This window comes from Myotis yumanensis, unplaced genomic scaffold (assembly GCF_028538775.1).
Source record: "Myotis yumanensis isolate MYYU_CA2020_CCGP unplaced genomic scaffold, mMyoYum1.0.hap1 SCAF_10, whole genome shotgun sequence".
NCBI lineage: Eukaryota > Metazoa > Chordata > Mammalia > Chiroptera > Vespertilionidae > Myotis > Myotis yumanensis.
In genome coordinates this window covers 71,719,245-71,734,595 of record NW_027223761.1, presented here as the reverse complement: position 1 = coordinate 71,734,595, position 15,351 = coordinate 71,719,245, and the positions used below count along the sequence as shown (strand labels likewise).

General features: G+C 38.2%; 1 protein-coding gene across 5 annotated transcripts in view; it reads left to right on the top strand.

Annotated features, from left to right (window-relative positions):
- ATM (ATM serine/threonine kinase) overlaps positions 1-15,351 on the top strand; it is a 126,761-nt gene that overhangs the window by 23,038 nt on the left and 88,372 nt on the right. For 4 of the 5 annotated variants that reach the window (XR_011472865.1, XM_070425974.1, XM_070425973.1 and 1 more), the window contains 8 exons: positions 585-956; positions 3,276-3,470; positions 4,243-4,338; positions 5,447-5,672; positions 7,300-7,425; positions 7,974-8,099; positions 9,584-9,673; positions 14,624-14,795. Coding sequence is in view for 4 of the 5 variants with exons in the window: in XM_070425974.1 (XP_070282075.1) it covers positions 585-956; positions 3,276-3,470; positions 4,243-4,338; positions 5,447-5,672; positions 7,300-7,425; positions 7,974-8,099; positions 9,584-9,673; positions 14,624-14,795 (1,403 nt within the window). In the remaining variant the exon portion in view is untranslated. Of the gene's footprint in view, positions 1-584; positions 957-3,275; positions 3,471-4,242; positions 4,339-5,446; positions 5,673-7,299; positions 7,426-7,973; positions 8,100-9,583; positions 9,674-14,623; positions 14,796-15,351 lie in introns of those variants that run through there. The other variant, XM_070425975.1, reaches the window with a different exon arrangement.

Genomic DNA, 15,351 nt, shown 5'->3' with positions numbered 1-15,351 from the left:
TGCGGGGGAAAGCGTATTTATTTAGATACCTCTTGTTTAAGCTCATGTTTGTTTTATATTGTTGAGGGTACCTAGTTCAATTAGTTAATTTGTCCATTCAGTAAAGAGTTATTTATTGAACAGCTGCTATGTGCCAAACATTAGCGATGCAGAAGTGAATAAGATAAAGTTTCTATTCCTGAGTAGCACTCATTTTGAAGAACTCATAGCAAATATTTATTGAATTAACTGAAACCATTTTTTGAGGTTTTGTTTGTTTTTCTGGTTTGAAGGAATATTATCGGTGGCTGAAGAACAGGGATGGGTGCAACATGCAGGAATATAATATTGCCAATTTAGTTTTTCTTTAAAGTTTTTGTGTAAGGGAAATATAGCTTACCCAGCTAGACAAAAAGCTGTAACTTCTTGACACTTTAGGAAGTAGGGCCTAATAAAAATTAAGAGCCAGTGTATTATGAGAGCAGTATGGAAAATAATGGAGATATTCTAATTAGGGTATTATAAATGGTACTATAGCTATACATTGATTTTTTAGCTTGTTAGTAGAATTGAGTAATTTTCAAATTAATTATAATTTTTTTCAGGTTACAGATTGTAATTCAATTAATATCAAAATATCCTGCATGTTTACCTAACTGTGAGCTGTCACCATTATTGATGATACTATGTCAGCTTCTACCTCAACAGCGACGTGGGGAACGCACACCATATGTATTACGATGCCTTATGGAAATTGCATTGTGTCAAGGCAAGAAATCAAACCTAGAAAGCTCACAAAAGTCGGAGTTATTGAAACTCTGGATTAAAATTTGGTCTATTACCTTTCGCAATATAAGTTTTGAACAAATACAAGCTGAAAATTTTGGCTTACTTGGAGCCATAATTCAAGGGAGCTTAGTTGAGGTTGACAGAGAATTCTGGAAGTTATTTACTGGGTCAGCCTGCAGACCTTCATGGTAAGTTTACTATGCATTGTATTAGATTTTGCACTTTTCATATTTACATATTTTATTTATATACTAGAGGCCTGGTGCACAAAAATTTGTGCACTCGGGGGGGGGGGGGGTAAGGGGGGTCCCTCAGCCCGGCCTGTGCCCTCTTGCAGTCTGGGACCCCTCAGGAGATAACGACCTGCTGGCTTAGGCCTGCTCCTGGGTGGCAGAGGTCAGGCTCAATCCCTAAGTCCAGCCCCTGGTCGGGCTCAGAGCAGGGCTGATTGGGGAGTTGGGGCGCCGCCCCCTGTCATGCACAGAGCAGGGCGGATTGGGAGGTTGCGATGCCACCCTCAGTCACGCTCAGGGTAGGGCTGATTGGGGGGTTGGGGCACCGCCCCCTATCACACTCAAGACAGGGTTGATGGGGAGGTTGCGGCGGCCCCCCCTGTCACGCACAGAGCAGGGCCTATCAGGGGGGTTGGGGCTCCGTACTCTGCAGGGCCAATCAGGGGGTTGGGGAGCTCCCCCTGTCATGCACAGAGCAGGGCCCATCAGGGGGTTGAGGAGCTCCCCCCTGTCATGCACAGAGTAGGGCCGATAAGGGAGTTGGGGCACCGCCCCCTGTCATACACAGCAGGGCGGATCAGGGGGTTGGGGCGCCACCACTGTCACACTCAGGGCAGGGCCAATGGGGAGGTTATGGCTCTACCCCATCACACACAGAGCAGGGCCCGTGTAGGGGGAGGTTGGGGTGCCACCCTCTATCACCCACAGAGCAGGGCCGATCAGGGGGTTGGGGTGCCACCACTCTCACACTCAGGGCAGGGCCTGGGGGGCGGGGGTTGGGGCGCCGCACCCTGTCACACACAGAGCCGCAGGGCAATCGGGGTTTGGGTGCTGCCCCCTGTCACGCTGATCCCGGTGCTGGGAGGCATATTACCCTTTAACTATATAGGATAGAGGCCTGGGGGCTGGCTGGTTTGCCCTGAAGGGTGTTCTGGATCAGGGTGGGGTTCCCCACTGGGGTGCCTGGCCAGTCTGGGTGAGGAGCTGAGGGCTGCTTTCAGGCTGGCAATTGACTGAAGCTCCCAACTGCTCCTTTTTTTTTTTTTTTTTTTTTTTTTTTTTTAATTCTGAGGCAGCTTTAGCTCTGGCTCTAGCTCTGAGGCTTCCGCTGCTATAATCGAAACAATGTATAACTCTAGCTCTGAGATCCCGACTGGCTGAAAGCTTTTTTCTGGGGTTTTGTTTAGCTTCTATATTTGCAACATAGTTTCTTAGAGTTGTAGCTCAGAGGCCTGCAAGTCAGGCAGGGAACAGAGCAGTCTGCAGACACGGGAGCAAGCAAGCCTCCCTGTTCGCTTCCAGCTGCCTGGCTGCCAGCCGCCATCTTGGCTGACAGTTAATTTGCATAAGGATACGCTGATTAGCTAATGGGAAGGGTAGCGGTCGTATGCCAATTACCATGTTTCTCTTTTATTAGTGTAGATATACACACACACAGGGGTGGGCAAAAGTAGCAGTAGATTTATCTTTGTGAGTACGCAAACACAGAGTTTATTTTTGTAGAGGCCCAGTGCAAGGATTCATGCACCGGTGGGGTCCCTTGGCCTGGCCTGCGGGGATCAGGCCGAAATCAGCTCTCTGACATCCCGGGAGGGGTCCCGGATTGCGAGAGGGCGGTTCTTGGGTAACACACCCCGGAATCAGGCTCATCACCTGAGAACTGCAGCTGCCAAGTCACAGTAGCTCGACAGCTCCTGTGTTGAGCGTCTGCCCCTTGGTGGCAGTGCACATCATAGCTACCGGTTGGTCGGTTGCTTAAGCTTTTATATATATAGATTAATTGTATTATTTATTTGTATTATTTCCATACGGACAACTGTAAACCTACTTTTGACAACCTCTGTATATAAGGTGTCCCCAAAAAATGTATCCACACTTTAACAGCTGATAGCCCAGTTAGGGTTTCTTTCTTTTCAGATTTAACCCATTGGAATTAATAATTATTCAAAGTGTGTGTACATTTTTTGGAATGTGCTGTATATTCATCTATCCCCTGATTTTTGGAATTTGGAATTTCAGTTAAAGATTGTTAAATTCTATTTCAGATGCTTTTAATGTTTGTCCAGGAAGTCTTAATAAATAAATGTAAATTTAGTTTTAAATGTGGAGAGATTACTGCAGTCAGTTTTAAAGAATTAAATGTTTTAAATTTTTTATGGGTAATTTAACAATTTACCATTTGTTTGCTCAATATTCATAAACCTTATTGTTTTAGTAGTACTACATTCTTAAAGAGGTTACTTATAACACTAATCATTCTTTGTTTTGTTATAGTCCTGTGATATCCTGTTTGACTTTGGCACTGACCACCTGTGTAGTTCCAGAAACAGTAAAAATGGGAATGGAGCAGAATATATGCGAAGTAAACAGAAGTTTTTCTTTAAAGGAATTGATAATGAAATGGCTCTTATTCTATCAGTTAGAAGATGACTTTGAAAACAGTACAGAGCTGCCCCCAATTCTTCACAGGTAGTTTGAGTTCATTGGTGTGGTTGTTTTTTGGTTTTGTTTAGTCAGGCTCCATCCATTACTATTTGATGCTAGATGGCTTTATTTTACAGTAATAATGCAGGATTTCCCAGAGCTAGCCCAAATATTAAATAGTCCCTTTGTTGTTACAGTTTACTTTCTTTTTGCCTGGATCTTAGTCCATGTACTTTTACTTTATTTTTGTCACTCTGTCTACATAGTGAGAATAAGAGGGATGTGTACAAAGAATGTGCATATAACTCTTTGAGCACTTATGTGTTCTTTTGTGATCTTCTGTAAATAGATCCACCTGAACATATATCCAACTCAGGTGTATCCTGGAATCATAATGAGAGTATCTTCTGGGTGAAATATGTTAAATTAGTGGATGGATGAATTGAGAAAAAGGCAAAATAGGGCATAAGTAGCTTGCCCACGTAACCTTTCCATAGTCAATAATTGGAACTAAATGTTTGGAGGACAGACCTCTGGATCCTACTACTTTAATTTCATAATTGTTTTATTTCAGAAATGAGATTTACAAATTTGCACAGGATTTTGCTTCTAGAAAGTGTTAAAAATAATAGTAACATAAAATGTATGCTCCTTAAATTCTTTCAGATGTTAAGACATTCAGTATTGGTGAAAGCAATTTTAATTTTGGATCCAAATTTTAGAGGTATATACTAAAGTCAGACATTGATGTTTAAGTTTAAAGAATACTTTAAATGGCTTTGGTGTTCTAAGTGAAGATTTTTATTTTCCTTTATAGTAATTTTCCTCATCTTGCACTGGAGAAAATTCTTGTGAGTCTCACTATGAAAAACTGTAAAGCTGCAATGAATTTTTTCCAGAGTGTGCCGGAATGGTATGTTAGCAATAGAGTTCTGTGTTTTTTTAAGTTGTATCTTTAATTACATCTTAGAAATGTTGAACTAAATTGGTCAACTAAAAAATCGCAACTGTTAGGTAGGGAAATGTTTCTTATAATATATAAGCTCAGTTGGTTGGGCATTGTCCAACGCACCAAGGGGTTGCTGGTTTGATTCCAGTTGGGGCACATACCTAGGTTGTGAGTTCAATCCCTGGCAGGAGGTGGCTGATTAATGTTTTGTTCTCACATCAATATTTCTCTCTGTCCCTCTCCCTAAAAATCAATTAACAGAAAAATCTAAACAAAATAAAAAAATAAAATAAAAATAAAAATCTGACTATGTGACTTTCAAAAACGAATGATAAAAAACGGCAATGGTATTTGAAGAAAGTGAAAACAAAAATAAATTTTAAAGCCTCATTTTAGTTCATGGACTCAAGGGTTTTTTGTTTTTTTTTTCCCACTATGACTGGCATGAAGATTTTTAATCTCCCTCAAGAGGGCTAAGATGAAAAAAAAACTACATTTTGGAGAAATCAAAGGTTAAAAAAAGGAAATGCTTTATAATGTTATTTTCATATTTATATCTGGTGTTATTAGTGTTTTCTTTTTTTTTTAAATATATTTTATTGATTTTTTACAGAGAGGAAGGGAGAGAGATAGATAGTTAGAAACATCGATGAGAGAGAAACATCGACCAGCTGCCTCCTGCACATCTCCCACGGGGGATGTGCCCGCAACCCAGGTACATGCCCTTGCCCGGAATCGAACCCGGGACCTTTCAGTCCGCAGGCCGATGTTCTATCCACTGAGCCAAACCGGTCCTGGCTATTAGTGTTTTTTTTTTAATACTTTCTGAATTTTCTTTGAGATTGAAATTTGTATTTGTTCTGTGCATCTGTTAGTAAAATTTGCTGCTGAATAATGAAATTTGGTTCAAGTAGGTATTAAAGTCCAAAGAGGAGCATTTAAAAGAATAATTTAATACTTGTATAAACAGTCTTTGAATAAGTTAATATTTTCATTTGTATTATATTGCTGTTATATGAAGATGAAATATTAGGTAGTTTAATTATAAATAAAAGATCTTACTTTCTTTAAGTGAACAGCACCAAAATGAGAAAGAAGAGCCTTCATTCTCAGCAGTTGAAAAACTGTTTCTTCAGACAACTTTTGACAAGATGGATTTTTTAGCTGTTGTGGAAAAATGTGCAATAGAAAAGCACCAATCTAGTAGAGGCTTTTCTGTCCATCCAAATCTCAAGGAATCACTGGATCGCTATCTTCTGGGATTGTCAAAACAGCTTCTAAATAACTATTCATCTGAGGTGAGATTTTTAAAAATAACGAAGGCCCATATTTCATTCCACTTTGTAGACTAGTTAAGAAGGAGAAATAGGTAGGAAAGGCACTAAGAATGGTGAGAAGCTTCCTTTTAAAAGCAAAGTGACAACACATGTCAGCTAATAGTGAAAACAGCATGAAAAAAGGAAAATCAAAGAATAATAATTTGATACTCTTTGTACCAAGAACTCTGGTAAACACCATAGAAGTAGAATTCTTTGGGTGGATTTTTGGTTAATAATAGTAATGGTTTTGAGTAGAGCAATTTGATGAAAAAGTGACTCAGTTTTGTGGAGGGAACTGTTATAACACCAAAGCATATAATTGAAACTGAATGTCACAATCCTTGCTAAAACCTTTCTTAGATAATCTCAGCCATAATAATTCATCTTTTGATTTTCATAATACTTAATATTTCTATTTTGGAAGGATACTTAGCATCTTCCTTGTACCATAACTTGTGTTTATATTTTATACACAAATACCTCTTAAGCCATGCTATAAGTTCCTTAAAGGGCATATATGTATTTTTATTGATTTTTGTATCTGCCACAAGCCTTGTTACATGGTAGATGATAAAGTATTTGTTGAATAAAATAACAACTATAAGCTACTCAAAGGAGTGAATTCATTAGCCAGGAATAGTGAGCTAAAGAACCAGAGAAGGGACACTGTGCCTGTTTCATCTGCCTTAACCTTAGTAACTGACATTCTTCAGGATCACAGTTGTAACCACTTTCATTACAAAGTAACATGGTGTTCTGTGTTTTCCCCTAAAATGCCATTTCCTACAATATAGGAACAACAACAACAACAAAAATCTAGTTTTTCTGTGTAACCTTGGCAAAATCATTAATAATTTTATAAAATTGGCTAAACAGTACCTACGTGCAAAAAATATTTGTGTTAGTCTATGGAATCTAAAAAGCTGAATAAGTTAAGGTTCATGTCCTTTAGAAGCTCACAAGGTCATTTTAATATTTCTTTATATGAATCTAATTTCTGTGTCTGTTCTAAGAGTTACAGACACTTATTTGCCTATCAGGTTTTTTTTTTTCTTCCTCCTTCAAATACTTAAGGGCCTTTGTGTACAGAACACTGGGCTACTTTAAGAGGAGATGTCTTACTTGGCTATGATTACATACTTCTGCTGTTTTCTTGAGAATCCTGATTATCACAATTCTTCAAGGATCTCTTAGATGTTTTTTAGAGATAACCAGAATTATGCCACTATTAACTCAATTTACTGTATTTAATGTTTCTTATTATGTACATAAATTTTTTCTTTTAAGAGAATAGAGGCTCGGTACGTGAATTGTGCACAGGACCGATCGGGGCCAGGCTGGTGGCGGGGAGGGGATACAGGAGGTTGGCCAGCTGGCCCCACTCCCGATTGGGGTGGTGAGGGCTGATTGGGGGCCAGGTCAGCAGGGGGAGGGGCCACGGGCGGTTTTGGGGAGCCGATTGGAGTCCCAATCAGATGCACATCATAGCAACTGGTCGTTCAGTTGTTCCGTCGTTCCGGTCGCTTGGCTTTTATATATATAGATAATCATAGTGTACTCAGATTACTTATAAACTATATGTTTTTCTTTGTGTTTTACTTTTAAGACTTCAAATACAGAAATGCTTGTCCGGTGTTCAAGTCTTTTGGTGGGTGTTCTTGGTTGCTATTGTCATATTGGTGTAATAACTGAAGAGGAAGCATATAAATCAGAATTATTCCAGAAAGCCAAGGTATGAGAATTTATGTAAGTTCTGGATTAATTGAATGAAATATATCCCTGGGAAAATTAGTATACATGTTTAGAAAGCACAAATATTTATGTAGGTTAACCATTTCCCTTGTATTTATGTAGCCTGAGAAGAAATGATACTGTGTGTTCTTCCTTGAGATTTGAAATTATTTTAAGCCAAAAATAAATACAGTAATTGAAATAATATTACATTAAAATTTAATCTTAACAAAAATTCTTATTTTTATCTTACTTTAAAAAGTTTTTCCTGTGATCAGTTATCCTAAAGAATCCTTGACTAAGAATATTAATCAAGTAGGCACTCAGCATGAAACTTATTTTCATTTCTGGGTACTACTGTCAGTTGTGTGATTTGTACGAATGGGATAATATATGTCCTTTAAAAATTGTTAGTAATTTTTAATTATGCTATAAATAAAGTATAACTTCTTAAATACTTAATTTTACCTTTAAGTAAAACTTTTAAAAGCAGTTATTAAACTCTAATTTTAACTGAAATTTGAATTTTTCCTTCTTTATTTTTAATAGTCTCTAATGCAGTGTGCTGGAGAAAGTGTTACTCTGTTTAAAAATAAGACAAATGAGGAGTCTAGAATTGTTTCATTGAGAAATATGATGCATCTATGTACAAGTTGCTTATGTAACTGTAACAAGGTAAGATGTTCTTCCTGCTTGACAGTATAGCCTTCCTAGGGGATTGATAACTGGTTGGTGTTGTTATTTTTTTTGTTTTTTGGTCCATTTGTAAGTTTACACACTGATATAAAATTAAATTGAATGGAAAATAAAAGGTAGTATCCAGAGGAATAAAGCAACAGATAATCAGAATTTCTCATGAAACTAATTTCATCATTTCAGGAAGGTTTCAGAGATTATTTTACCACTGTTATATACTACATACATGACTCTTGCTGTCAGCATATTTTCATCCTATATAATAAAAGGGTAATATGCAAATTGACCCTAATGGCAGAATGACCGGGAACGACTGGTTGCTATGATGCACACTGATCACCAGGGGGCAGATGCTCAATGCAGGAGCTACCCCCTGGTGGTCAGTGTGCTCCCACAGGGGGAGATTCGCTCAGCCACAGGCCGGGCTTATGGTTACGAGCACAGCGGCAGTGGTGGGAGCCTCCCTTGCCTCCTTGGCAGCATTAAGGATGTCCAACTGCGGCTTAGTCTGTCTGTCAGTCAGACATCCCCCAAGGGCTCCCAGGCTTCCAGAGGGATGTCTGACTGCCAGCTTAGGCCCAATCCTCTGGGGAGTGGGCCTAAGCCATCAGTTGGAATTCCCCGAGGGCTCCTGGGCTGCCAGAGGAATGTCTGACGGCCAATTTAGGCCTGATTCCCGGGGAGTGGGCCTAAGCCGGCAGGTGGACATCCCCCAAGGGGTCCCGGATTGCAAGAGGGCACAAGCCAGGCTGAGGGACCCCCCACCCCCGAGTGCACGAATTTTCGTGCACTGGGCCTCTAGTTGATTTAATAAAAATGTGTTGACTGCTAGCTGTTTGATGTGCATACCACTATACCAGGGATAGTGAGCACCACAAAGATAAATAAGTCCAGCACATATGTTACTCTCTTTTTGCCCATATAGTCCTGTATAACGTTTGGTGGGAAGAGTGCTACTGTGTATAGTCTTTGTTTTGTTTTGGAGCGGGTCTGAGGGGGTAGCTGAGCCAGTTCAAATTGTTAAAAGTAATTGGAAACATTTTGAAAGCTGATGTTAAGTACATGACCATGTATCAATATTATCAGCATGTATTTTTGGTTTTGTAATGTGGTATTGTATGTTTTGCTGTAAGTGGGGAAGGAGAGAAAAGGAAGAATAAAATGTAAGCTACAATTATTGCTTGCTTATGTTTAGGGTCATTAGCTGGTATTTTACTTTAATGTTGTTTATGCACAGTGAAAGATATGTAGTTATTATTGTCTAAGGACAGATAATAGTATTTTTTGAAGTAATTTATAACTTCTCCCCAATAGCAAACTCTTTATCTGTGCTTTTTATGTTAGAGAATTTTCAGTGTAAGGGAAAATTTACATTTCAGTCAAGATAGAGAAAATATTATTTGTCAAGAATAATTGTTTTTATTTCTTTGTTTGCTTGGTTTTCTTGTTCGACTTCATTACAGCACAGTCCAAATAAGATTGCATCGAGCTTTTTCCTACGATTGTTAACATCAAAGCTAATGAATGATATTGCTGATATTTGTAGAAGTTTAGTAAGTATGCTTCTTGTTTTACTACAATATTTCATTGATTTTAAGATGCTTTCCCCTCCATTGAAATATCTCTTAAATGATGCATTTCACAATATATGGCATTTTATGCTTTCTAAATATGGAAATTAAAGTTATTTGGTTTGGGGGTGGGTATATTTCATTGCTTCTTAATATCAGTACCTAGCACAGTGCTTGGCTTTTAGTTTCTCAATAAATAATAATAGACTGAACAATTAGGAACTAAGCATCCAGGTTCATATCTCTTTCTCTGTAACATAGTTCTGTATTCATAAAAATAAAAGCAAAAACCTTGCCAGAGCAGAACATAGTCTCATCATGGTATTTGTTTTTCTTCTTCCATACAAATGGACTCTGCGATGCATACTTTTTTAACTGGAATAATACCTGGCACACAGAGTGGATATTCAAATATCTAATGAGTGAAAAAAATACTCTATAACTGAATCAATTTCATTTAATAATAAATCTTGGTCACTTTTTCATGTCACTGCTTAGTGTTACACCTTCCACTTTTTTAGCAGTTGCCTGATATTTTATTATATGGATATGGTATATATGTAGTTTTAACCCATCAGATCTTTTTTTAAAAGTAATTTAAAATTTTTCAATTATATTTTATGTTATAATATTATGTTAGTTTCAGGTGTACAACCCAGTGATTAGACAGTTATATAACTTACAAATGATCACCCTGATAAATCTAGTACCATCTGACACCATACATAGTTATTACAATATTATTAACTATATTTTCTACACTGTACTTTACATTTCCATGACTGTTCTGTCACTACCAATTTGTATTTAATCCCTTCACCTTTGTCCCCCATCTCCCCAATTCCCTCCCATCTGGCAACTGTGAAAGTGTTCTCTATCTATGAACCTGTTTCTGTTCAGGTTCATTTATTTTGTTCTTTAGATTCCACATATAAGTGAAATCATACGGCATTTGTCCTTCTCTGTCTGGCTTATTTCACTCAGCACAATATCTGCAGGTCCATCCATGCTGTTGCAGATGGCAAGATTTCATTCTTTTTTTCAGTTTGACTCATACTCCATTGTATGCATGCACCACTTTTACTTCATCTGTTCATCTTTTGATGGACACTTAGTTGACTTTCATATCTTGGTTATTGTAGATAATTCTGTAAGGAACATATGGATGCATATGTTTTTTCATTTTAGTGTTTTTGGTTTCTTTGGATAAGTACCCGTAAGTGGAATTGCTGAGTACTTCTTTGTCTCTGGTTATACCCTTTGTTTTAAATTCTGTTTTGTCTGTTATAAGGATTGCTATCCCAGCTCTTTTGTTTGTCTTTATTTTTATAACATATTTTTTCCCATCCCTATACTTTTAGTCTATATGTGTCTTTTGATGTGAAGTGAGTCCCGTTTGTCTTTTGATTGGAGCATTTAGTCCATTTGCATTTTTAAAATTAATTGTTAATAGATATGGAATCTTGGTTCTTGAACTTAATTCATTCCGGAAGGTTGTTCAAGGAGCGATTTATTCGAAAATCAAATCATTTTTCCCCATTAGAAATAATGTAAATTGAATTAATCTGTTTCAGACCCCCCAAATGATTTTCTTCTTTAGCCTTTCTTATATATAGTACATGTCTAATGTACTGTTTAATCTATAAATAAACACTTCTTTTCTTAAATTTATCAAAACACTCCCTGTTAGCCTTAAACAAATCACTTTTAGCATTTGGTCTAGGGATGTCTTTCAGGTCTGCATACAGTATCTTTGCTTGTCTGTATATTACTGCTTCCAAGAAATGGCTGTCACTGGCTAACTGCTTTTCATCTGTCCAAACCAACAACAGTTTTCCTGCCTCTTTAATTGTCTATGATCTTTGTTTCTTTCACACTTATCAACATTAGCACTCTAGATGGCCTCTTTCTGTTTTAAAATTGTGCTAATCCTTGTTTTCTCCAGCAACAAAAGCATTCTCTTCTTTGTTTGCTGCCTGAAAGATTCCTTTTGTCATGCCGAGGTATCAGCATGAAAGGGTTGTCAGGTAGAAAACCAAAACTTAACAATTGGGACATTTTTGCTGTGAATAACTTGGTTGAAACCCAAATTGTTTGAAGATGGGAGATGTTCAAGAAATGAGGTTTGAGTGTATTTATTGCCATTTTATTATTCATATTTTTTATCTCTTTTTATTCTGTTTTGATGGTGATGAACTAGCTTTTCCTAGTCCTGGAATCTCTTTATCCTTCCATTCTAAATGATAGCTTTTCTAGGTAGAGTAATGTTGGTTGTAGGTCCTTGCTTTATCTCTTTGAATATTTTGAGCCACTACTTCCTGCCTGCAAAGTTTCTATTGAGAAATCAGCTGACAGTCTTATGGGAGCTCTCTTGTAGCTAACTAATGGGTTCCTTCTTGCTGTTTTTAAGATTCTCTCTTTGTCTTTAACCTTTGGCATTTTAATTATGATGTGTCTTGGTGTAGACTTCTTTGAGTTCATCTTGTTTGGGACTCTGTATTTCCTGGACTTCTATGACTATTTTCTTTACTAGGTTAGGAAAGTTTTTTGTTACTATTTTTTCAAATAGGATTTCAATTCTTTGCTCTCTCTCTTCTTCTGGGAGGCACCCCCATAATGTGAATGTTGGTACGCTTGATGTTGTCCCAGAGGCTCCTTAAACTGTCCACAATTTTTTGGATTCTTTTTCTTTTTGCTGTTTTGATTGGGTGTTTTTTGCTACTTTATCTTCCAGTTGCTGGTTTGCTACTCTGCTTCATCTTCTCCGTTGTTGATTCCCAGTAACTTCATTTCAGTTTGTGTATCTTTAATTGGGTTCTTCTTTATGTTTGCTATTTCCATTTTTATATTTCCTCTCCTTATTAAAGTTCATTTAATTCATCTGTTCTTCCCCTAGGTTCATTGAGTATCCTTCACCAGTGTTTTGAACTCTGCACCTGGTATTGCTTGTCTCCATTTGTTTAGTTCTTTTTCTGGGATATTGTGCTATTGTTTCATTTGAGACATGTTTTTTTATCTCCTCATTTTGGCTGCCTCCCTGTGCTGGCTTCTATGTAGTAGGTAGAGCTGTTACATGTCCCCATCTTGGTAGAGTGGTCTAATGTAGTAGGTGTCCTGTAGGGCCTAGTGACACAGCCTCCCTGGTCATTTTAGCTGGGTACTTCAGGTGTGCCGTGTCTTGGCTATGTGACCCCCCTCCTGTTGTAGTTGAGCTTTGATTGTTGTTGGCACATCAATGGGAGGTATTTACCCCAAGGCCGGTTGGCTACAACTGGCCATGACTACAATGGAAAAGCTCTTATGTAGGGGCCAACCCCAGGGAGCAGGACTTGCTTTAGTGGGGCTCTGGTGCCTGATTAGTTCTCACCTTGAGTGTGCCGCTGATAGAGGTGGTTGGGTGGTGTTCTGGCATTGTCTGACACTGTCCACTTAGTGCGCTAGCTCTGGAGTCCTCTGGGAGGTGCAGACCAAAGTCAGCTGCCACCCATATCCTGCCCAGGGCCACCCAGCATGAGCTGCAGAGCTATCTGCAGAAGACTGCTACCTGTGCTGGGCTTGGAGGTGATGGGGAGAGCCCGTGCTGTGAACAGGGGCCAGCTGTTGCTCTTGCCAGGCCTGGGACCATTAGCAGAAGGTATGAGGCATGCCGAGGCCAGATCCTGCTGGTTGAGGTAGGGTTTGTGAACTTTTGAGAGATTTTAAGAAAGTTCTCAGCAGGAGCCAAGACAGGCTGCTTGTATGGAAAAGCTACTGGAAGTTGCTTGGATGGGCCCACAAGGTGGGTAGGGCAATGTCTCAGGGACTCACCAGGGTGGGGTGAACAGTTAATCAGGCTCTGATATGGTGCTTGCCTGTGGGCCCTGTGCCAGGTGGCGGGGTCGGGAGGAGGGGACTCAGAAAAGGAACAATGGTTTTTGCCAGCACTTCTGTCTGGGTAAAAGCCACTCTTCCAGTCTTCGCCCCATATCCAGACAATTCAGTTCCTCCCTGTATGTCCCTGGTGCCTTTTGAGCTGCTGCCCCAGTGCTGGAGCTCAGAGCAAGTGAATCTGAGAAAGTTTTTGCAGTGGAGCCCTTTAAGAGGAACACCTGGGACTCCAGCAGTGCTCTGTCTCAACTACAATCCCTGCTGGTTTTCACAGCCAGAAGTTATGGGGACTTGTCTTCTGGCACTGGAACCCTGGGTTTGGGGGCCTGGTTTGGGGCTGGGAACCCTCACTCCTCAGGGGGATCTCCACAGCCAAAATATCCTCCTGATTTTTAAAACACGTGTGTGGGACTAGATCCCTCTGTATCTCTACCTCTTCTACCAGTCTCAATGTGGTTTCTTCTGTATATTTTTATACAGACTTTTGTTCAGCTAGATTTCAGGTGATTCTGAGTGATGGTTGTTCTGGAGTTTAGTTGTAATTTTGATGTGCTCCTGGGAGGATGTGAGTATTGCATTTATCTATACCTCTGCCTTGACTGGAAGCCCAGTGCATTGGGTCTTAATTAACATTTTAAGTAGTTTCTATTTTTTTTCTGTGGTAAAGGTTGTTTTGTCTACTTATATCTGTACCTATGAAGGATGAAGGAGATATTCTAGAAATGAAATTACTTGTTCAGAAGGAATGTGAATTTTATGTTTTTGATGGATATAGTAATTGTCCTCAAAATAATCATATCAGTTTATACCTTTTTCCACACTGTTATCAATTTTGAGTAGTATTAAAATTTCTTAGTGTAAGAAATTTTTTGTAAAGATTGCATATTATCCTATTAGGTAGACATTACTATTTATATCCATTTTTCTGTTGTTGGACATTTAATAGAAATAATCCTGCAGTGTTCATGCATATGAATCTTGAGCCATATGATTAGGTGAATTTTAATTACAATGTGCTTTGGAAAGAAGCCAACTTGAAAAAACATCTTTCTTTCTCTTTTGAAGGTCTCCTTTATAAAAAAGCCACTTGACTATGGACAAGTAGAATCAGTGGAAGATGACACTGATGAAAATGTAAAGGAGATGGAGAATCAGTCATCCATGAGTCTGTTTAATGATTACCCTGCTAGTAGTGTTAGTGATGCAAATGAATCTGGAGAGAGCCAGCTTATTATTGGTAAATATATATTTACTTTGTGGGATTTCTTTTATTTCTTCATGTTGATTTTACATTACAAAAATTCTCATTGATACCAATTGTATGCTCATTTTATTTTTTATTTCTTGGTAAAGTTTATTAGGATTGTTTTTTTCTGTACCCTTTAGATTCTTTAATTTTAATGGAATTTATTAGTTTTCTGTTCTTCATAAGGAAAATTAAAATAATCACTAAAGAAAATCATATAATAGATTTTTTTTGAAAATTGAAAGCAGGAGAGTAATAAATTACCCATAATGCCATCCTTTTAAACTTTTTCTGTTATTTGTCTATAGACCTTTTGAAAATTGTAATTAGCATTGACATTCTTACGTCTTTTTTACACCTTGATTTTTTAACATTAATTATAAACATTTTTTTTTCATTGAGCTGCTTGAATTGATGAGCATATTTTTTAATGGCTTCATAGTATCCCAATTAACATACATAACATAATTTACTTGACCATTATTTTCTGTTAGAAATTTAGATTTCTTTTCTATTTTCTTATAATTAATAGTACTGCACTGAATGT